General features: G+C 42.4%; 1 protein-coding gene across 6 annotated transcripts in view; it reads right to left on the bottom strand.

Annotated features, from left to right (window-relative positions):
• Positions 1 to 22,917, bottom strand: part of vangl1 (VANGL planar cell polarity protein 1) — a 93,163-nt gene that overhangs the window by 48,597 nt on the left and 21,649 nt on the right. For 3 of the 6 annotated variants that reach the window (XM_015363863.2, XM_015363862.2, XM_069178806.1), the window contains one exon: positions 2,362 to 2,626. In XM_015363863.2, the coding sequence (XP_015219349.1) occupies positions 2,362 to 2,432 (71 nt within the window). In that variant the 5' untranslated portion in view covers positions 2,433 to 2,626. Of the gene's footprint in view, positions 1 to 2,361; positions 2,627 to 16,086; positions 16,232 to 16,631; positions 17,148 to 17,371; positions 17,482 to 22,917 lie in introns of those variants that run through there. The other 3 variants (XM_006639037.3, XM_015363865.2, XM_015363866.2) reach the window with 3 other exon arrangements.

Below are 22,917 nucleotides of genomic sequence, written 5' to 3'. Positions count from 1 at the left end.
CTTCATTGGTGAAACAACCGAACATCATTTTCAATAAACATCTTCAAAGGATCCAATTTAAGAGATTATTTAGTTAAGAGATTATTCAAGTAAAGCAGATTTAGGTAAAGCAGATTTTTTTTCACACTAAGAAATCTTTTGTGCTATTTTTTATCCTACAAGGTAATTAGAATAGCAGCCAGGGAGCCCAATTTGGCACGAAAACTAAAAAATGTAGTCATGTAGTGACTGGTGAGAAACAACATTAAAGAACTTACTAGTGATCTCCACAAGGACTAACAACGCTGACTTCAAGGAAAGACCAGATGAGAAGTCAAACCCGGGAACAGAAATATTTTCTTTCTATGCTTGTGGAGTGTGGGGAGATGGAGCTTGACAGATATTGACATAAGCTTAGAGAGACATGTCACTGCCAACATCCTCTGAGCAGAATCTACCCTAACTGTTTGCTCAGAATAAATCCTATAATTGCACCTACAATCAGAATGCTATGATTAATCAGAGGGGAGAAATGTGCCCACTGTGATTGCACAAGTCACCATGCCCTGCTGTAAAGTCTGAACGGCTACAAAGAAACAAAACAGCAGGTGTTGGGAAAAATGTTTCTGATATAATGTGGGTGTTTTACATTCACAAACTATGTTTGCACATGGAAGTCTGTCGCTAAAGAACTAAAAACCTCACACCTGGAGTTTACTGAAGCCCTTCTTGGCCACACAGGTGGGATCAGCCTACTGCTTTTACTTTTCAAATTGGGCAGTGCAATTTCTCCTAATACTTCCTAATACCTAATACCTAATATTTCTCCTGATCAAGGATGCTTTTAAAACCAGGATGGAAGAACCACATTGTTCCAAAAACAGAAGGAGAAATGTAGATTTTAAGCATCAGAGAGGATCCACATTAGGTGAGGAAGTAATCTACCAGGCGGATATTCTCAAGAAACAAAATAAGCAAAGAAACCACGATAACAGGACTGACGCAACCTCCGGCGTCCATGAAATTACTTCTACTGGGAGAGATAAGCATGAACACAAGAGCTTCACACTTTCATCTGCTGTGCAGCAGTTAATAGCAATTTTCAATCCAACCAAACTCCCAGATGCCGCACCAAGCCAACCATTTGCTGACTGGTACAGATTAAACTTGACCTCCAGGTCTTAAGCAGGTGGTGACTGGGCTAGGCCTGTCCCCCATTAGCAACGGCATTACAGACTCATCTTAAATTGAAACTGGGCACATATGCTTCAAACACAGGTTCCCAGCTTGATTATAACATCTTACCAACTTAGTAGCTACTTCTCCAGACAGAGCACAGAAGTATGTGGGGGAATAGTTTACTATGATTGCCTTCCTTACAGCCTTCCAAAGGTTCCACGTACTATCCGTGCGTCTAGAAGATCTCGTATTCTGGATGGATGGGAGTGCTTTGCTGGAATCACACTGCAAGGCAAAGGGCCTTTCCTGGTTAGCACCCACCACAAACTCGGCATTTAGTAGCAATTCCCACTCCAATTCCATACGAGTAGTGTCAGAGCATCCAGAGTGAGCCCTGTGTTCTTGTGCATTAAACCAATCACTTTCCTCGTTTTAATACCACTCCATTATTCTTTGCATTGTGCCCTTAGTCTGCCTTTGCAATGCAAATACTTTGGCAGACAACGGCTACGAACAGTTCCAAATGAGAGGACCCCTTTTGTCCGTTTTGTTAGGTCGGTTATGACTTTAAACCCCTGCCAGGGCTCGTCGTGTAATTTGAAGCACGGCGTCTTCACAGAACAGTTCAGACTAGCTTAGTAGGGCACATTCCTTCCTATAAAAATGACAAGTGGGGTAGAAGCTCAGGGAAATGGAAGTGCTGGTACACCCAAGCCCCCTGCTCCCCCCTCCCTCCCTTTAGTTCTGTCCCGGTGACAAGAGGGGACGAGGTCAGAGCAGATAAACGAACGACAGCAACTGTTGCTTTTCACCAGGTCAGGCCTCAGAGTACATGGCGCGGTCGGAGTACAGAATGCGACCACATGGATTAGAGGAAACACACTGAAGATTTGTGGCCGCGGAGAGCTAGGTAGGGTTTCAAATAAGCTGGTTCAGAGCTCTGCCCTAGGGTGACTCGTGGGGAGGATGGAAACAAGATCTTCTGTAAGAAACGTCTGAAAGCATTCCGTATGTTTGTACCTCAAAACCGCTCAGGGGAAGAAATGAAAAGTCAGGCTAATACTTCACCACCTGCCCCATTTTTCCTCTGCCCGTCACCCAGTCTAAATGCTGCTAATGACAGACAAATTACAAACAGCACCACAGAAAAGGAATGGAAGCCATTTTTGTGTCCCTGGAGCCGTGGGGCAGAAGACTCCTTACCCGTGTCGGTGGGAACCCCTGGACCGGCCCGAGTAGTAGGAATACCCAGAGTAGGTGGACTCGGTATCCATGGCGACAGAATCCTGCCCCACAGACTGGCTGAGGGACTTCTGCAGGTTGCTGATCTTGGCGCTGGGCAGACACAGCGGGAGCTTGTGAGCGATCTTGTCCACACAGTCGCGCTCAGTCAGAAGGTTCGAGGCTGCGTACTGTCGGGGGTCTATCTTGAAAACAGCCTGGGGGCTCCTTAAAATTAAACATCAACCTGCGGAAAGATGCAATACATTAGTACAGGGATACAACAAAACATGTCCCAGTGCATTAAAAAAAAAACTTCAAAACATTTTAACCAATCGAAAGGCAACCTACAAAATCTATTTCTTTTCTTTTAGTTAATAGGCTATTCCCTCTTATTAATCCTACTGATGAGGATTTCAGAAGTTAACTTCAAAAGAATTCCTGACATGGTCAGAGCCAGCTCTGTTTCTCCCATGAAATGCGAGATCACAACATTGAGCAACTTAATCCATAACGCTGAATGTCATGTTTCACGTGACGTTACCAAATAAATCAGATTTAGGCTAAATAAAGAATTGAGAGCTCATTTTCAGGTTCATTTCCTTTCCATTGTCATTCCTTTCACTGCAAGCTGAGGTCCTTCAGACCACTGGGAGAATACTTGATTGACGCTGAATAGCCACCAAAATAACAGACACAGGGAACTTTCTCAGCAGACACTATGAGGAACGCAACAATGACATTATCCTTTGTCTTTAGCTCAGTCGGTAAGAGCTGATAAAGAACCAGCACTCGGGAAGTGTAGTGACATGTTTTGCATGACGAAAAACAGCATGACTGTGCTTTCTCATTCACAGCAGGATCCAAACCCCCCGGGAAGCATCAGCTTTTGAACCTTCTGTGCAAGTGAAGGCGGCACCTTCCATGCAACCTCTGTTGTCTCGTGCTGCTGTTTCGCCTTGAAGCTAGAATCCTTCAAAGTTTCCTGAGCGCGCGGCTGCATAATAATAGCTGACTGGACCTGAAAGTGGTGGCTCAACACAGGCAAGCCGAGATCGAGGGCACAGCGAGGTAGCAACAGCACGATCGACAGCAGATGTGTAATACAGACTCGGAGGCACCAAAAAGGCCTAAAAGTGCAGATAACAAGGTACACTGTCAGGGACACCTCTTACAGGGGCTTCCTTTCCCATCTGTAGTCTTCTGTTCATCTCCAGATACCTGAGCCAAAACAAGACGCATTCCTCAACTCTGGCTGGCTGAGAGGGATGCCCATGATCTCGGAACAGTCTATGAAATTAAGATGGGTCTTGGCAGGATGAGAGGGAAAGAATAATAGAGATACACTTTCATTCCTGAAGAGGACAGACTGCATTACTGTATTTAGCCTAGCCTCGAATGCACGAAATTCCCGGATTTAAAGCACGTCAGTCAAATTCTTTCACAGAATTAAATGCCTTCAACTCAGTCAAAGAAATTACTTTTCCTAAATGCTGAATGGAATCAAAGCCTTTTCTCCTCAAAAATGGGAAGGTCCTAAAATATAAGACCGAGAGCTTAGAAGACTCCTTGGAGACAAACAGCACTCGTGAAATGAACCCTCGTTCTCTGTGGGAGCTAACTAAATGCTCTTTGACTGATTTCGCTTCTCATTTGAACAGATCTCGAAAAAGAAATCGTGTATCTTTCAAGAGGAGACGGCTAAAACCTATAACTGTTGTAAAAACGAAGTTAAAAACACCTAAAAATCCCATTTTAAATTTTGTTCTTTTCACAGAGATCACAAATCAGCTTTAATGCATCCGGAAAAAGGGCACTAGAATGCACTAGCTATCGACTGCTTGTATTGTTAAATTGTGATTGTGTGTCTGCAAATGATTATCCAGCTAAACGGAAACATACTCACACCACTTGGATACAGACTGTGACTAGATGGTTTCTGGTGGGATTGTTTCTGACCGTCTCTGTCCCAGATGGGCTCAGAGTGTGATCAGCACCGATTAACATGTGCTAATAGGGTATACTGTGTATGGAAATGTTCTTTCAGGTTCACGCCACGGTTACTCAATCTGCGGACCTTCTCATCCACTGCACTGCTATACTTAGGGACATTCAGTAACCAGCGACTCGTTACTATCATCATGCTTAATCCGAGTTAAAGAATGGAAAAGCTGGTTGTAGCATAATACTGCAATGTAATGGACTGGAAGGGCTGCAGGCTGAAGAGCCCTGATAGAAGCAGTGTATTACTGCATCAGCCTGTGACCCATGTATGTGACCATACCAATGAGCCACAGACTGGTGCTGCTCTGTAACGATCCCTAGACTTCGGTCAATCCTATCACATATAACATCCTTTCTTAGTAGGAGATACTGCAGCCAAAAAGTCTATCTTATGGAGCTGGATGGGAACAGAGACCCCTCCGATTCACACAAGGATACACTAATTTACAGTATAGAAACTGGGATTACTAGAAGACATAGTTTTTGCCGTAGCACAGTGAAGTTTACCTCCGTCAGCCCGGAAAGAGGCATTTTCTTAATATACAAAACCTGATTTTCTGAGTTTTCATATCATTTTGTTCTGTATTTGTTCAATGCAGTATTCTGTCAAAGCTTAAAAAATAATTAGTTTATTAAAAGAAATGTCAGGTGCTAAGCAGTGATTGCTTGGCACCACTATAATTATTTGCTGAAAAAGTAATCAAAACACTTTACCAAGGTGTCCCAAAAATGCAACCTATTTTTTGTTGTAGGTATTCAAGCTAGATCTTGTGTGCAGTCACTGCACTGTTCAGTGTACAAGGACATCAATGAGTCTCCTGCTTTTACAACATTAAGAGATTATGCAAATATCATAATGCTGTTTAATAATAATTCCAGCCACTGGAATTAAAAGATGACAGAAGCCTGAGCAGAATTATGTTAATCCAGTGGCTCAAATCCTTCTTTTCTGCTTCTGATTTTATGCACTTGTGTTTTGCTCTTGCATGCATTCCTCTCTCAGCACATTTTGCTTTATATGAAAACAGGTCCATTTTCTTGTCTTGAGGTGTGACCCACTGAATGACATTAAACAAAATAAACTGAACCACAACTTTTACAGAATTTGTAATAGTAAAAGCTTAAAACTACTATTCTTTCTGCATTGTGTTCTACCTTAAATATTAACATAGGCTTAAGGAAATGCACTTTTAATCATTTCAATCACACAAAAAAAAGAATTTTAGGAGTGAATGTATCAGTGCCACATTAAAGATCAATTTATGTAAACGACCAGTAAACAATGTGCAGAGAGCAACAGATGCTTAAATATTGTTTAGAGATTGAAGTGCCTCAAACTGGATTTTTGAACCTCCAAATTCAAGAGTGTTTGTTGCTGTTTTATAGCAACAATATCTGCAATGTGTACACAACATGGGCAGCATGCCCGAGTTACACTTCTACCATGACCTTTAAACATTGTAACATACAGTGCTTCAGAGAGGACAAATGGCATGACCAATTTCCAATGGGATTGGAAAACCACGCAAGTCTGAAGACTGCAGCCGGAGCTGAAGCGGTGTCCTGTAACTTCAGGCACAACTGCCAAGTGCCCACTGTGTCCCAGTTTTCTACTAGTGTCTCTAGATAGAGTAAGAAGCAAAGTAAACTCCCAATGCTAAATTGTAGCACCCCTTCCTTCTTTCGGCAGGAAAAGCAAACAAGGAATTAAGCAGAGACCTGTTACCAGATGCCAATCTTAATGGGACTCTTTTAATAAAGACCTAAATCTAAAGAGAGCAAAACAGGCACAGAACTGCTGCTAACAGAAGAGGAGCATCTACAGTATGTCTGACAAGCCTGCTGCAGATTCAGAGAACGGGAACAGACCAGGATTGCATCAGCTGCTAAGCAGCCCATGGGGGTCAACTACTTCTCATGCAGTCCTATACAGCGAAAATCGTGGGTAGGGGTTGAAAAGCAAGGCCTAGTTATCATCTGAAATATTCATACTCCTCACACAGACAGGGAACTTTGAGTGCAACTGAAGCTGACATGGTAGTCAGGGATTATTAGTTTGTCAGGCACCTACATGATATGGCCTCTGCTCAGTGGTAACCTTTATCTGGCAGCGAAACGCCAGCAGAAATGCACCCTCTGCTTTGGTAAAGGCTGTGGTTTCATCGCATTGTGCGGGATGTGTGCCCAAGGACAACTGAAATTTCACATAAAAAGAGCTGGACAAGCCAGCAGAACAAGCAAGTGATCCTTCAGCGATATAAGTCAACGGGAAAGTGCCACAAACGCCCGTGTCTTGTTCCTGCAAATGTGTTAAACCACAGTCACAGATTCCACAGAACCTGCTAGGAGATTACAGCTCTGTTCAATCTGTGACCACTGTGTGCACCTGTGCTACCACAAGAGTCAAATTAATTACTTCTGGTTAATGTGAAAAAACAATTTTGTCGCACAAATCACTTGAAATAGAAGACTGAAGAGCCCAGTTATAGCGGATAATTACTGTGTGCTCTCATTGAAGCTAACCACTGTGAACAGAGTAGACCCCTCACAGTTTCAGCCCAAGCTCCAAACAGTGTGTGAAGTTGAGGTTGGGCAGTAAGAAAGAAGCAGTAAGATCAAGTTCTCTCTTGAACTGCCACAGTTTGGAGAGCAAGTACTGGTGCTCTGAAAGACTTCAGCCTATGTTCCCACTGTCCGAGACCAGTGACTGGGTCATTTAACACTTTGTCTTCACTCTCCCTTCTAATTAAACTGCACCCCTTTAACACAAACATGTAGTTAGATCTTTTAGGCGTTTGCTTGTTCATTCTGTGCACATTTCTGGGTAACAAGAGTCACTCATATGGATCATGAAAATAATATTCATAATACTTTTCAACAAAAATAAGACATTCGGGGAAAATCATTTTGTCTTTATCTAGTTGTCAACTGTATTGATGAAGGAAGGGAAGTGTTTGCTGTTGCCTGTTGGTATCAGTTTTAATCCAGACACTGGGGCTACTTCTCCAAGTTGAAATTCAATTGAAAATGGTGTGCAGGCTTCCAACTGTAGCGGTTATATTTAGATGTCCTGAAGCTCAGCATACGTCCACTGAAAGCTCCAGGGAAAAAAGGCTTTTCACCGGCTAGATCTAAAGTGAGACTTAGGTCCTGCTAAAACAATGTTATGCCAAAATGATACTTCCCCGTTTTTTTAAACTGCCCTAAGGCACTTCAAGGTGACCGTGAAATGAACAACTACTGTACGCTGCTGATAAGGCACTGAGGAGATGCATGAGAATGGTTAGAAACGAGACAAACCCAGTCAGCTCACAAAACCCGTTTGGTATCTGGTAGTTAATTGATGCAAGGATCTCATCTAGCTGTTACTTGAAAAAGTCGAGATTACCGGCTTCAACAGTATGGCTGGGTAACCTATTACATCCTTCCACAACTCTCTGTGTACAGAAGTGCCTCCTGTTCTTGGTTTTAAATGTACTTCCACACAGCTTCCATTTGTTCCTCTCAATCATGCTTCTCTGTTGATTCTAAAGGAGTCCTCTGGATTAACTCAGTCAAGCCTGCTGAGAGTTCTGATTTCTTGGATCAGGCTTCCTCACACTCTTCTCAAGTCTGAAAAGGTTTGGTTCCTTCAGCCTGTCAGTGTAGGACAATCCCTTGAGTCCAAAAATGTACCTGGCTGCTCTTTTCTGGACTAATAAAGGAGCACCAATATACTTTCTGCAGTGTGATGATCAAAACTGTATATAATACAAGCATTTAAGTTTGAAATCACTACAGATACAGATAAGGGAAAGAAACCCACAAACTCTCACAGATTGCGAGTTCTTTCAGAGTCAGAGCAGGGCACCTGAGCATTGCAGCTAGAGGAATGGTGTCTGAAGCCCTTTCACTAGGGGCATGCAGAGACGTGCCCCTAACAATGGCACCAGCACACAGGTGGACGATTACTTGTTTAATGTACACCAGATTGCTGTAATAGCTAAAACAAGCGAGGAGTTAGAGATCTGTCTATTACCATTATAGTACAGGTTCTGAAGTGCCAACAGCCCCCTCTCCCCACTGGGTGCCTATTTGCTGTAGTACACTTGCTGGTTGTGGGTAGTAGTTTTAGTCCTTACTGCCCGCCTCCACAAAAACCTTCATTGCATTTTCCATAAGGATTTGGGAGTGAGGGGTTGAATTTCTTCGGACAACCTTATGATCCTCCCTTCTCCCAACTACACCTCTGGTTTGTATAAGGAAAGTTCATTTCTGCAGTGGGTCGTTTGTCTACAGACAAGAACCTCAGTTCTTCAACCACAGAAAACCACTGGAGGCTCACAGGCCAAATCGATCTGTTTTTCTTTTCAAAACACAGCCCGGCTGAGTCTTCTAAAGTAAGAATAACACTCAATTCAAACACAAAAGAAAATCAACTTATAACAGCTCAGTGTACAGTCCTGGAAGATGCATTTGGTTATGCCTAAAGCCTGAGCTAAAAGTTTCCCATTACATTTTTTAGTAGTAGGCATAGAGGGAGTTTTATCTCTGGGTTTTACATGTATGCGTTGCCAAGGTAACCCCCGAAACAGGATATATGCTACTCAATGTGAATGCATATACAAATCTCCTTAGCCGGCAGCAAGGCCTTCTTGAGAGAATCACCCAAACAAAATTTTCAGGCCTACATCTCTAAACCCATTTCATCTTTGAATTCCCAGTACTCCCTTATATATACTGCGTGAATGAGCAGAAAGCAAGACCCAAGAGTAACAGGGACAGGGCCCCTGTGAAACACTACTCCCTAACTGTTAAATATGCAAAATAAATTAAAAAAAAACATGAATAATGTTTCACTTGTAACCACCAGCAGGTTTCTGCAATAGAAAATATGCAGACTGAAAGGGACAATGACTAAACTTGAAAAGTGTACACACTGCTGCAGTTTCTTGGCAACCAATCCTTCTGTTGCTGTTATTGAAGTTCCTAGTTTCAACAAGGAAGACATGGAAACCTTATTCACAAGCGCTAGCGGATTCAGGCTGACCTATCTCATCTGCAATTACCTTAGTCACGTTTGCTTCTAATATTATCCAAATCATAATTTTAAATTACTCTTTTAAAGCTTAATTAACCAAGATTAAGGACTCTTTCCACCCCCCCTCAACAAAACCCAAAGCATTAAACTTCAAAAAGTGAAAGGTAAGGAATTATTAATGGGAAAAGTGAAATCTCTGCAGTATATCTACTGAAGCAGCAATACGTTTCCCCAAGGAATAGGGCTACTACCGTCTTTAACAAAGTTTCCTTCAAAGAGAAGCGGTTTAATTTCATTTCTGTCTAAGCAGAAAACACTGTTTGAGGATCATTCTACGCTCTAAGTCTCCTTCTGGAATAGTGATGTTACATATCATGGAATGCATGGACTATCATTTTTGTCAATTTCCCACATTGGTTCATGGGCATTCAGGAAGGGTACCCCGTGCAATTGGATATGCAATGAGGAATCACCTCGTGGACGAATTATCTGCTGTGTCACTTCTTTAAGGTTTTGTTGATGAAGTATCAACCAAGCCACTGTAATAACCCGCACTTCACCCAGTTAGAAACCAACTGAAATGTACTTTGCTTTAAATTCATGGCATGTCATTGAGGAGTGCTTTGTGGCCCAGACACAGAACACCAGAGAAGTCTGCTGGAGTAAAGTAAGAAGCTCTAACAAGTTATGCAAAGCAACTTGAAGCACACGCCTGGCAACAAACGCCAGCGTTGGGCTCAACTTTCCTTCTCACGAGCTTTCTCCACCTTCAATTTTATTTAAGTATACCATCTAATATTAATCAGGGCTTTCTAGTCGCAGTAAAAACTAGCACGGGATGTGAAAAAAGGTAGACCTGTGATATTTTATGTTTATTTTAAGCTGCTTAAGTCAGCACAACCGTACTGGAAACAGAGCAGATACAGATATAGTATAACCTAGAAAAAAAATTCTTTCAAAAAAGGAGAAAATTATCCAATTAAGTGCCCTATAAAACTGGTGGTGAGAGGGTACTGAAACCGTGGAAGGAGCCTCAGAGCACTGGAAAGAAGGAAATGCCCCTTGTTAAAACCGGGGACGTAATTTGCAAATAAGACGCAAAAGCATGACAAAATAATACCACAGCCAGCAGAAACTCTTCCCAGGCCATCACACAACTCTGCTGGCGCAGGGTCCGATTCAGGGACAGGGCTGGCACTGGTGATGTTGGGAAGGCATGAACTGTTAAGGGTGATAACAACAGTGCTAGGCAAATTCCTTCAGATAAGCTGATGCCCAGGAGAGCAAACCTACTTGATATGCCCTTTTCTCATAGCTGGGCACGGCCATAAAAGCACCAATGGGCGTTCACCATTTCACCGTTCATTTTCCACTGCCCGAGCCAGAAAGAGACAGTGTGCTCCTGCTTCCTGGCCACCTCGGGAAAACTGAGGCAATGCAGCAGGAATGACAGGATGATCAATCCCAGCCCCTGCAGCATTCAGAGCAACTACTCCGTTAATGAGCCTCTTGTCTGGGCCTAGACCTGGGCTGGCCAGGTGAACTGGAGATCTGATGCATTTGGCAGAGGGTCTTCAATTCCCATTCTGACACACTATTTTGTGGAAGACCCTTGTTTACGCTAAACATAAGGCTGTACTCACACTTAAAATCTGTTGTTGAGAAAATCTGGCAAAAAAGTGGTACCCCTCTAGCAAAAATCTAGAAATTCTCCTCATCCTATCTCTCTCCAGAGCTTCTCTATTTTCAACTCATTTGAGACTCCAGGGAGGAAATCATCTACAAATTTAGGCAGGTTCATGCCAGGCAGAAAGAAGGGTTTAAGCTCTTAGCTGGCAATGGGTTACCAAGCTGAGCCTGGCTCTGCTATACCCATTATTTCTTTTAACCAGTTTGTCAAACACAGCAGTCTCTTCTGTTAAGAGTGGGTAGATGAGTCATTAACCCTCAGTCCAGATACCCTTTATTAGCAGTGTAATCTCTGTCCCAGAGGGACCACCCAAAAACAATACCTCAGGAGGTCATCACACAACTGCTCAATTCCCTTTCATCTGGCATGAAGGATAGCAATTAATGCTAATTATCTTAAGATGTAAGTACTCCTACAACTCCACAACTAGCAAGACGTTTTGGTTTCTTTTGAACAAATCTATGGATCAATGCAGCCTAAAATTCGTTCACTACCAAGATGCCTGTGGGTTTGGGCCACTGGTCTTCACAGACTTAATTAAGAGGTTTAATTAGGTTTCAATTAAGTGAAAAAGCTTAAATTACGCTAACCTTAACATTCAGGTGGGTAGCTGTAAAGGAACAAGCAATAGGTTTATTCCATGCTGAAAAGAGAAGAAAGAAAACACGTTTCGGCCGTGGAGCCTTCTTCAGCACACCCTCACACCTGTTATAAACATGTTATTTAGTACTACATTTACTAAAATAAAATAAAGAAATAAATCTGTGCCTTTCTCTGTTATGAAAGCTTTTTCAGCATCTCCAAAAAATTCTGAAACATACTCGTTCAACACCAAATGTCTGACCTTGGAAAACAACACCATATTTTTAACCTGTGCTTCTCCGTTTTTAAAACAGCCTTTCAAACAGAGCAGCACAAAATCTGCTAAATCTCTCAGTTTTTTAAAGGTTAATTTTATGCACTACAGAACGTGGTGGTGTAGGCAGCACTCTCTGCAAACTGCCAATGTCTCAGGCATGTTGGACACAATCAGGAGTTAACAATACCTGTCTACTAGTGTTTTCAACCTGTATAAGGAAAATTTACAAAAGATAAATTTACAAGCTTTATCAGGAACATCTTTTCTCCAGCAGAAGCACCGACATTTTATTGAACAGGCATGCACTCATTATGCTCATTACCATTTGTTATTAGAGTGAAAAGTCACATGTGGTCACCGCTGGAAGCAAAACAAGTAGTACATCTGTGAGGAATGCTTTGTACCAGGATACCGATGCTATCTTGTGGGATTCTGTCTTATTACTCTTGGTCAGCCTGGACAAGTACGTGCCTGTTCTCTGGTCTCTGAGCCCCAGTGGACACATGTTGTTCCCACTCATACACATGCTCAGTGTTTTTCTAGCACTTTTTCATCTTGGTGTTGTCACACGAGTGGAAAGAAGACATGCATTTTCCTGCTAGAATGCTGCCGCATCAGGAGTTTGTCCACAAGAAGAGCAGCAGGTGAGATACCAGGACATGATCAATGTAGTGCTGTGCAGCCAGGCTGCCATCAATCAATACAACTGCAGCCCTGTAGCAACTAGATACTCTTGCCAGACCATCGCCTTCAGACCTTCACATCAGTTGGTCCCCGATAATTAGCGTATCATTCTGCAAGCCTGCACCCCACTCGCTGATATCCATCAGAGAGGTCGACACAAACCTCTGGCTCCACTGCTGTTGAGTCCACCTGACATGTTGCTCCAACATACCAATGACAAGAAGGCATTGCTCTCTTGATAAGTGGGGCATATAGATTCCTTTCTGCATCTGTCTTTCTTGATTTTGACCAAGCTTGACATTCAGCTGGCTAAATCAACGCATCACCCATGCAGTTATTCCCACTGCGACAAAAACAGACACGTGCAATGTAGGGATAAATTCAAAACCAGCAGCTTTTGATCACAGACAAAGCTCAACAAGCATCTCCAAAAATTGTAGCATTTTTATATATAGCAGTGCAAAATAAATTAGAGCCATAACTAAACAAGCTCCAAAGATAAAAACTTTTTTTGTGTTCAGAAAATTCAGTTTTGTCCAGGTTTGGTACATTTTCTGCAAAGTCAGCACCCTATAAAGTTTCACATCACGAGAGGCAGGAATTCCACTGGCACACCGACGATCCAGCCAGCATGAGTATTAAAAAGCACGATGTTTTGTCACGTACTTAGAGAAGGGTCTCAAGAGACAGACGAGGGTTTTGGCATGCATGCGGAGGTAATTGAAGAATCTGTGCCTGACAGCGTCCCTGAAACAGAAAAATTTCCCAGCAGCTGGGCTATGCAGTGCCCTACTGTTCACAAGAAACAGGTCTCTGACTCGGGCTTCAGGGGCCAGCTGTTGAAAAGCTCAGAAGAACGATTTTAGATTATGTGAAATTATGCCACTGAAGGTTCTGATGGGTTTGCATTCTTCTAATTACAAAGACCTTTTCAAACTAATTTGGGCTCAAGTCTGCATCCCTCAAATAGTTATTACCCCCCCAAAAAGGGGATAAACAGAAACTCCATGCAAAGCCCATGTGGAAAAGACTTGGAATCAGGGATGTGATTAAACTTTGTTTTGTTGTTTGGTGGATTTATTCAGAATTATTCAGGGAACTGACTCACACTGCTGCCTCCAATGGCCTGGACGTGCTCAAGAAGTGAGCAGGAGCACTTTTCACGTCTTCCACACCTGCTTCGCTGCACTGCGAGATGTGAGAAAACACTACTGAGCACTTAGGAAAGAGGGAAAATGTTACAACCCCCGGGAGGATATTACCTACGATATCGCAGTTTCTAATATGGTAAACCGAGCTGCCTGATCAAGATAAAAGGAAAAGAAATGACAGTGTTGAATTATTTATTAGGACAGGATGCAGACAATGTTTTCGTGCAAATGAATGTCTCGTTCCATGACAGCATGTGAGTGTTGTTACAAAAACATTTTTGCCCTCTGCTTCAGCAAAGGGGAGAAATAAAGACCTACTGAGAGTCGTTGTAACACAGTGCAAACTCAGTGGTGCTTTTAAAGAGTTGTGTTTCTTTAATCTCTTTCCAAATCAGTTTCAAACTGTCCTGACAGCAAACTGCTCGAATTACCACAACTTATTTTTTTTCTTTTAAACGTAATAAAATAAAACACAAAGTTAAAAGAACCCCTTCCCTCTACTGTATCCCCCTTAAAAGCGTTTAACACTGTTAAATGCTTATTTTGCATTTAACAGTGTTTTTTGGGTCAACAATACATTTGCTTTGCAAATCTCAACACTTCACAGCTCAGTTGCTTAATATCACTAAAGCTTGTCAAACTGGGGTTTAAAAACGACAGGTTTATGAGTTCATTTCAACACGGCAATTAAGGTCAAAAGGTGCCCGAAAGGCCTTGTGAACTTCAGCATTCCAGCTGCTGCCTGCGAGCTGGAGTGACGGTCAGATCCAGGCCTTGCAGAGTGAAGCTTATGCTGTGCTTTATTCTTTCTGAGCCCGACAGGATTTATAAAAGCAAAGATTCACAGGCAGAGGTAGCGAGGACCTCAGGGTACCTTCAGATGTTCATAATACAATATATTGGATGCACAATTATTAGGTACATACAAGGCAGACGTCCAGAGACTGGTGTTTAAAAGCTTTTCCGTATCCCAGGTCCTGGAACCAACTCTGGGCCTTAACTATTTTTAAACAGATTTGCAAATGTTGCCTTTATGGTGTGTAGGGAAATAGGCTTTGCAAATTATATTTAGATTAAATGTGACAACCTACATGATGTGATATACCTCTATATCACACCATGTTATTAGGAAGCTACAATGTACAATCCTGAATCTCCTCTAATGAATAAGATACAATGATCTGATGTGAAAAACTGCATGTGTGTGAAATTAGTTTTACAGTGGACTCTTGGTGCAACTGCATTCTCTTTACTGCAACACTGCTTGAAAACTGGGGCTGGAAAAGCACAATCATTCACACACACACATATATATAGGGGAAAAATCAAACTTTATGATTTGCAAATCCCTATTTATTCACTGTTCCAGGAGTAAATACACTTGCCATGAAGACAATTCTGCAAATACAACAGTAGAGCAGGGGTGTCCAACCCTGGTCTGGAAGAGCCCCTGTCTAACAAATGGAGATGTCAGCACTGAAGCAACAGTTCCAGATCAGGGACAAATTCCCTGTGACTAATTCAGGAGAGGATGTGAAATTACATAAATCCGAGATAATCTGGGATCCAAATTTGAGCATCCTTCAGATCCCAAAATAGAGTCCTGGTAACCAAACAGACCACTTGCCTAGTGAATCTATTAATGTACAGGAGCTGCTAGTCTTTGGAAACAGGAGTCCTGTATTAATGGACTAGGGATCGCCTGGACCAGGGTGCACTAGAGTCCAGGAGTGTTCAATGCTCAGAACTCTTCGATGGGGTATTTCAGACTAGGGGAGTCACACTCCCACCTCCACTGCACCTCTTTCAAGTCTTTCTGCAGCCAGTCATTATCAAAGCGATTTTCTGCACCTCGTTAAACATTTAAGGACTCATCCAGGAGTCAGTTCATTGGTATGGACCTTAATCGGATGCAGACGTCCTACTGTATAACAGCAGTGAGTAGAAGTGTAAAACAGGGTCAGCATCAGTTAAAACCGCTCTGCTGGAGACGAACCTGAGTCGAATACGAGTGAATGATAATTGCAACGTGCCAAACATATTTAAATATTCAAAACTCAACTTGCAAATAAAATCGCCTCAACTGAAACACCGTACAGTTCCCTTGCTTCAATTCTGCCAAAACGAAAACCAACATAACTACGTATACAGAGCACACAAAAGTAATGACAGCAATAATCAATAACCCATGAAATGACTTTCATCCCTAAATGCTTCAGTAGGAATGGGCAAAAACACTCCCATCTCATTCAACTGACAGAACGGAGGAGAGAAAGAAACGGGTCTCCAGCTGTCTTACTACTTGCGAGTTGTCCACTGGGGCCGCTGCCCAGCGTGTTCAGTCCGATGCGTTTTGGAAATCGCCACCAGCCCTCCGGTGCGCAGCGACAAAGCGAGAGAGGGAGCGTAGTGTGCCCGGCTGCCCGGGGCTGACGGCACGCAGAAGACTCGCACAGCCCGAACCCCTCGTACTCAGCAATGTTCAAATCCCACACCGGGACACTCGGGAATAAGACTTGGGAGACTGACGCCCGGTGATATCACGGCACTTCCGCCCGAGCCGTAACTGTTCAATGAAAACTTCTTCAACAGTAACGCACTATTAGATAACTAAGGACACGCTTCAGGCGTTCAGTGTTACAAAAAAAAGTGGGCTGGAAAGTTTTGCAGTAAGTTAATGTAATAAAAATAATGAAACTTTTTGTTCCGTCCTTAGTTGAGAAATACACCTAGGGATAATAGTTAAGATCCAGAATTTAGGAAGCTTCACAAGAATAGCTGGATTGCCTTCAGCTCACTGTCCAATCACAGATATTTAATTTTTTTTTTTTAATGATTTCCTACCTGTACCACATCCCAAATGGCGCAGTCGAACAGGAAACTCCCTGGCTCTGCCGGGCCTTGGCTGGGAAGCCAGCCTCTGTAGGTCCGGGCGACAGGGGAAACAGCCAGTGCAAACCGAAAAAGGACTTAAAACCAAACTGTCGACAACAGCCGACCTGTCGGTATCGCACTGGACTCGACCGCACGCTGATATCTGGTGCGTCTGACTGGAAACGTTTGCGCAGGCTGGGCAGTGCTGGACTAGAGCAATGCATGCCGTAACCTGCTGCCACAACCCGAGGACGTATATGTCGCTAAAATCCACAATCAACAGCAAGACAGCAGGAGAACAACAGAGCCAGTAAAAATTAAGGTATCCAACGCGGAGAGAAAATGTTGCTCCCCTTTTTTAATAATAATGGACCTTACACTAGGGATGTCCCTACACTAACGTACGGCACTGCTGTACGGTCGTGCCGTGAAGACTTGCAGACCCACGAACACAGGGAGAAAAGATATTAAGCCTCACACTATCACCACCTTACACGAGTAGGTTTTTCCTGTTATAGCGAAACCAGTAGAAACCCAACGGACTAGCCCATCTTGGTGGGAGAGAAAAAATCAACCAGAGCTATGCAACTTTACTCTGTACCTCACGCTGGACCGCAGAAGGAGTGGAAATACCCCCCCTCACTTTCCGGACTGCTCCCCACAAATGCACCTGTGAGCAGTCGAGTTAATGACAAGAAAAAGAAACTCACCTTGGTTAAAAGGATATCATTCCCACGGTTGTACCCGTTGTAAAATCTATAAAGCAGCTGAGCGTACAGGACACAGACTAACCCGGATAGAAACCGAGGCGATGGGTTTTCGCCGGGAATAGTAGGGGGCAGCACTGCAAGGGAAAAGCGCTACAGTGTGCCGTCTGGGCGCTAGGGGGAGACAGGTTGTGCACACGTCTTTAATCGCTCCACACATTCAAATACTACCAACTTTTACACGTTTTATCTAAATAGCTATCGTTCTTCTGATCCGATACTTCTCAATCCACACAGTTAGACGTCTGTTCAATTACGGAAATTGTAGTAGATAGAAGCTTGCTGGCGATTTAGACGAGACAGATTAACCACTTACAAAACCATCAAGGTGAGGAGGAGATGCGCTTCTGTGGTGGATGCGATACACTTGGGATGATGCTACTGGAATGAAGGACAGTAGCAATTAGTGCTTCTACACGTTCACTAAATACTGCTACTACGAAAGTCCAATGCATTGCACCTCGCGACAATACATATTTTACTCTTATTGTCTTTATAATACAAAATGTTATGATATGTTAAAACCCTTCAATACTTTTGAAAATCTGAAATACAATTGAAAACATATATATTTTTTAAATTCTGATAAGCCGTAGGAAAAAAGATATCGTCACACTTCATGTCAGTCATGCAATTACTTTAGCTTACAGATATAAATGTCATGTGAAGTATTAAACATATGTATGTGATGCTATGGTGACTTGCTGAATCATCGTAGAATCGACAACAGTCAGTGTCAAAGCAGGGTAATGAAGCCAATTCATAGATGGGGATAATTAGGAGGTCATGGTAAGGGCCAATGGGAAATTTGGCCAAGACACCAGGGTTACACCCCTACTCTTTTCAAGAAACACCCCGGGATTTTTAATGATCACAGAGAGTCAGGACCTCGGTTTTACGTCTCATCTGAAGGACGGCACCTGTTTACAGTATTGTGTCCCAATCACTATATATTAGGACCCACATGGACTGTAGGGTGAGCACCCCCTGCTGGCCCCACTAACACCTCTTCCAGCAGCAACCTTAGTTTTTCCCATGAGGTCTCTCATCCAGGTACTGACCAGGCTCACACCTGCTTAGTTTCAGTGGGCTGCTAGTTGTGAGTTGCAGGGTGATATGGCTGCTGGCTAAATCTAATTGAATAAACTGTGAAAATGTAAATTCTTCTATCTGTGCAAAATACCAGTTTCTGCAATTACATTTTTAGAAATATTATATATATGCTGGATATGTCGTTAAATTTATTGTGTATTTGCATTTTTTTCCTTTATGTTTATTCTGTTACATAGTGTATGCTAGTACCTAAATTATTAGTTTTTAAATTTCTTTACTGTATGTCTAGTAATATGCATTGTGCTTCCAAAAAGTTTTAGTAATGTATCTATACATACTGAAAAATTTAGAAATTTGGCTCCTAATTTAATATGAATTAAGTCACAAGTAATATTAAGTGCATTCTGTAGGATTTGTAAGTGAGTTGGTACCCTGACAAAAGATTCTGTCATTATCTGCATGACCCGTTTCATTAGCAAAGCAAGCACAACATCGAGGCAGAGCTGATCTATTCAAACTACTTTAAATATATCTTTTTTTTAGAATAGTCACTTATTGTGTTATAACAGCACTCATGAAATTCCAATCGCGGACGTGACCCAGGCTGGATCCCACAATCACAGGGCTCAGATAGCACTCAGGGGTCCCAATAAGGTTTTAAATCTAGTAAAGTATGATTTTCAGCTGAAGAGTTTCCATTTTGGGTAAATAAGCCTCATCTCTTTAAGACATCAGTAGTTGTAGCCTGTCTGTAGTTTTGAAGCACCAATGCCATCAAGTTCAGCAGCAATTTCCTCTGAGCAGCAGAGCGATATGCCAGCACTTTGAAGGGCCATCAGCACTAGTGTGGAATGCAAACCGAGAACATTCCTGTCAGGAGGGGGGCTCATACAATATAAATGTTGCATGGTAATTACATTTCAAGGTGATGTGATAGAGGAAAAGTATTTGTTTTATATGTCATTTATATACATAATCTTCTTCAGTTAGTTATAAACTGCCCCAGTTGTTTCCAGCAACATTATTAAATTGTGATGAATAGACCGGCCTTTCATTGACCTTGGCTGAAAACAGCTCTTATCTAGAAGGAGTCCATCTCTCCAATAAAACTGATAGCCAAAGAATTACAAAGAAAAGGGCTGGGTGACAGACTACTCGCTTAGCAAACTGACAGAGTGAATAAAGCATGCAGGTCTTTCAATCTGTCCAATACGGTTCCTGCTTTATAGGAAACATTTTACCTTTTTCAGACAGTTTTTGATAGATGAGGCTGCCTGTGATGGGTCATATTTTACACAGGCCTCAGACTTAACTGGATCTTCCATTTTGATAACGTACTGTAAGTACTCAAAGTTCTCCAGTAGTTTTTTTTTAATAACAGTGTCTGTTTGGATTATAGTATCTTGTGTTTGCTAGGAGTGCAGTGATATAAAACAGAGAAAGGCTTAATTTGTGTGCCATGTAATTATTTAAAATTGCAAGCCACTCTAAAACTAATTTATTATCACTTTCCCAGCAGCAGTTGCTTATACATGTCTCAGAAATTACATTTGTGTATTATACAAATTATAAACAATGATATAGAGTATACTTACAAGATAGTTTTGATATTGTCCATGCTTTATACTTCACCACTTCATAATCCGATTTTACCATAGCAGAACTAAGTATATTGTTATATTCATTGAAGCACACAATCTGTCAGGAAACGAATAAGAACACACCAGCTAGAGATTTTGTGGTTTCCCATTAATGAACGATCACGACTATGAAAACCAAACAGGAATACAAACAAATCGCATAAAATGATTGGAGCCTTTTGGTGTCGTGAGAAATGAACGACTCTTCAATGAGAGCAAAGCTGTAGACCGCAAGACAAAAAGTAGAATCATGAAAGAAAACCATCCACACAAGGCCTTGCACGTGACTGATTTAGCACAAAAACCTCAAAGACTGAGAACTGAAGTGGCTCAAGGATGCCAAGTATCTCGTAGCTGCTGGAAAGTTTCCCAGTTACCAGTAGTTTGAGAGATAAGGAAAGAGAAGCCAGGGAAGAAGGTTTGATTTCATGCTGAAATAGAGTCACAGCTGCTGAGTGTATCAGGGGAAGAAGTCTGGACTGCTGAGAACGAGACACAGTAATAAGCCGCTGTGTCAGACTTTAACGTTTTTAGCCTTGTGAAGATTGAAAAAGTAGATAAAACCCACAGGGCCCTCCGCGGAACAGTGCACAGCACTAGGAATGAAGATTTTTATGAAGTTACTCCAAATGACTTTTTTGCACCAACAACGATGCTAAACATAATTCAGTCAGAATTGCCAAGATGGATGTCTTCTGGGAAATCTTCATTTAACCTTTGTAAGACGAAATCCTAAATCACTGCCAGGATTTTTCTAAGGAGAGACTCAACTCATGAACTGGGCAGCAAGAAACATCTCTCGGACTTTTGAAAGTTTCTTAAACTTGCCTCACAAGAAACACACTCTGTTAATTGAAGCATGACAAACTTGCATGTTATTTGCAGTCTGCCCTCTATCTTATTCTTTTCTGTCTCCTTGTTTCTTCCCGCTTGTTGTTCAGCACCTCTTTGTTAAATATCCAGTCTCTGTTGACACTGAGCACCTTGCAGATCTGCTGTTTTTCTCCTGCACTTCTGCTAATGCATGAAATACACCATGATGTTGTTTCTGTTTTTGTGCAACTGAAGTGTGGGGCACTTTGGTTGCTTTGTGTGAAGGATAATAATTTTATTTCACCTTTACAATGTAAAATTCTTCTCCTTTCTTTTATTAATATTCGTAATACAAATTATTATCATATTAAAATGAATAATACAAATAAAATAAGCTTGACTGTTTCTGATGCAACATCTTAAAGAATTCAATAAAATGTTATTCTGATCCACTTGACTTTTAGAGCTGGTGTTGGAGTGTCGTGCTGTTTCTGTTGATGGTTTTGGTTGCTGGTGAGAGTTGGTGCCGACTTTGCTGTCCTGACACTTACAGGAATCTGGCCCCACTGCCTAGGACAGAGGAGGTGAATGAGCAGACACAGGAGTACCAGGAGAATGAAAGGCAGGTAGGGCCACTTTGTCAGCAGAAAAAAATACCATATGGAGGCAGTTGAGAGTAGTGGAGAGAGCAGGGCACATGTCACGTTCGTTAACCCCTCCTCTTAAGGATGCTCCAGCCCTTCCTTGTTCTCTACACCTGCTCCCTGTTCCAACCCTCTTTTCAGTTCTCCTTAAAAGCCAGGCGCTCACTCTATTCTGGGCTCTGCATTGGTTTCCATACCAGGCGAGTCCAGGACCTGGAAGCACCTGGTCCCGTCAAGTTTTTAGTTCCTGTTCCTGTTCCTGATCCCGTTCCCGTGCCGGTCCCGACCCGGTTCCTGTTTTTAACCCCGTTTGTCTTGGCTGGACCGCCCAGCTTTGGACTTTTGCCTCCTCTTGAATTCTCCCTTGGATTTACTTCTGGATTGCTTGCCTCGGCCACACCTCCCCTGAACACCAGTGCACCATGGACACGCCCCCTGTTTTCATTCCCGACTCGCGCATGCTTTTCCCCAGTGATTTTCCTCAATCTACCCCGGATCGTGTCGTCTGCATAGGGTTCTGAAAGAATGCTTTCGTTACAGCACCTGTGAAAGTAGAGTGGTGGAGTGGTCAGGGTGTAGAGAACAGGGTAGTGGAGGCGATAGAGCACGGGTAAGCTTAGGTAGGGGTAAGTGTAGGATGGTACTGGTAAGAGCAGGGTAAGTACAGGGTTGTACAGGGTTGTGCAGAGTGTAGAACACTGGTAAGGATAGGGTAGTAGAGGGGGTTACATAGAACCTTGAATCTGGATGAGAGCAGCCAGTGAACAGTCTAAAGCAAAGAGGGAAAAAATACTTGTCAGATTGCACGGATTTGGATGATCAGTATGTACACTGGCAGCTTGTTATAAAACAGTACTGCAACCCCAAATTAATCTGTTCCTTCCTCCTTTCCGGGCCATGCAGGATCTCTTCTGAAGCGCAGAGTTTCCCAAACTTAGACACACCTTCGGTTGTCACCAGACTCCTTAATCCCACCCACTGGCAGGTCGCTCCTACACAAGGCAAGTTAGTTTGAAACTTCAGGAAGAAATGAGCAGGAATATTTGAATTCCACCCCTTTTCTTCACTTAACTACTGAATAATCTCATTTGCAATTTATCCTCTTTGTAAATATTATCTAAGAAAGGCAACTGGAGAACTACTGTTCCCTGCATCTTTAGTATCTCATGCCTGTAATACATTTCTATCCATGTAAGATAGACTACAATTTTAGTTGCCTCATGTGTCTATCCAAAGTGACTTATATTTCCACTCATTAATACAGTGGTGTTTTTTACCGCAACAGTCAGGTACATTACATTGCCCAGGGGTACAGCAATGCACTGTCTCACCTGGGATT

The sequence above is a fragment of the Lepisosteus oculatus genome, chromosome 15, assembly GCF_040954835.1.
Source record: "Lepisosteus oculatus isolate fLepOcu1 chromosome 15, fLepOcu1.hap2, whole genome shotgun sequence".
NCBI lineage: Eukaryota > Metazoa > Chordata > Actinopteri > Semionotiformes > Lepisosteidae > Lepisosteus > Lepisosteus oculatus.
Note: the sequence above shows the minus strand (reverse complement) of the source record. Positions and strands in the feature narration are given on the sequence as shown.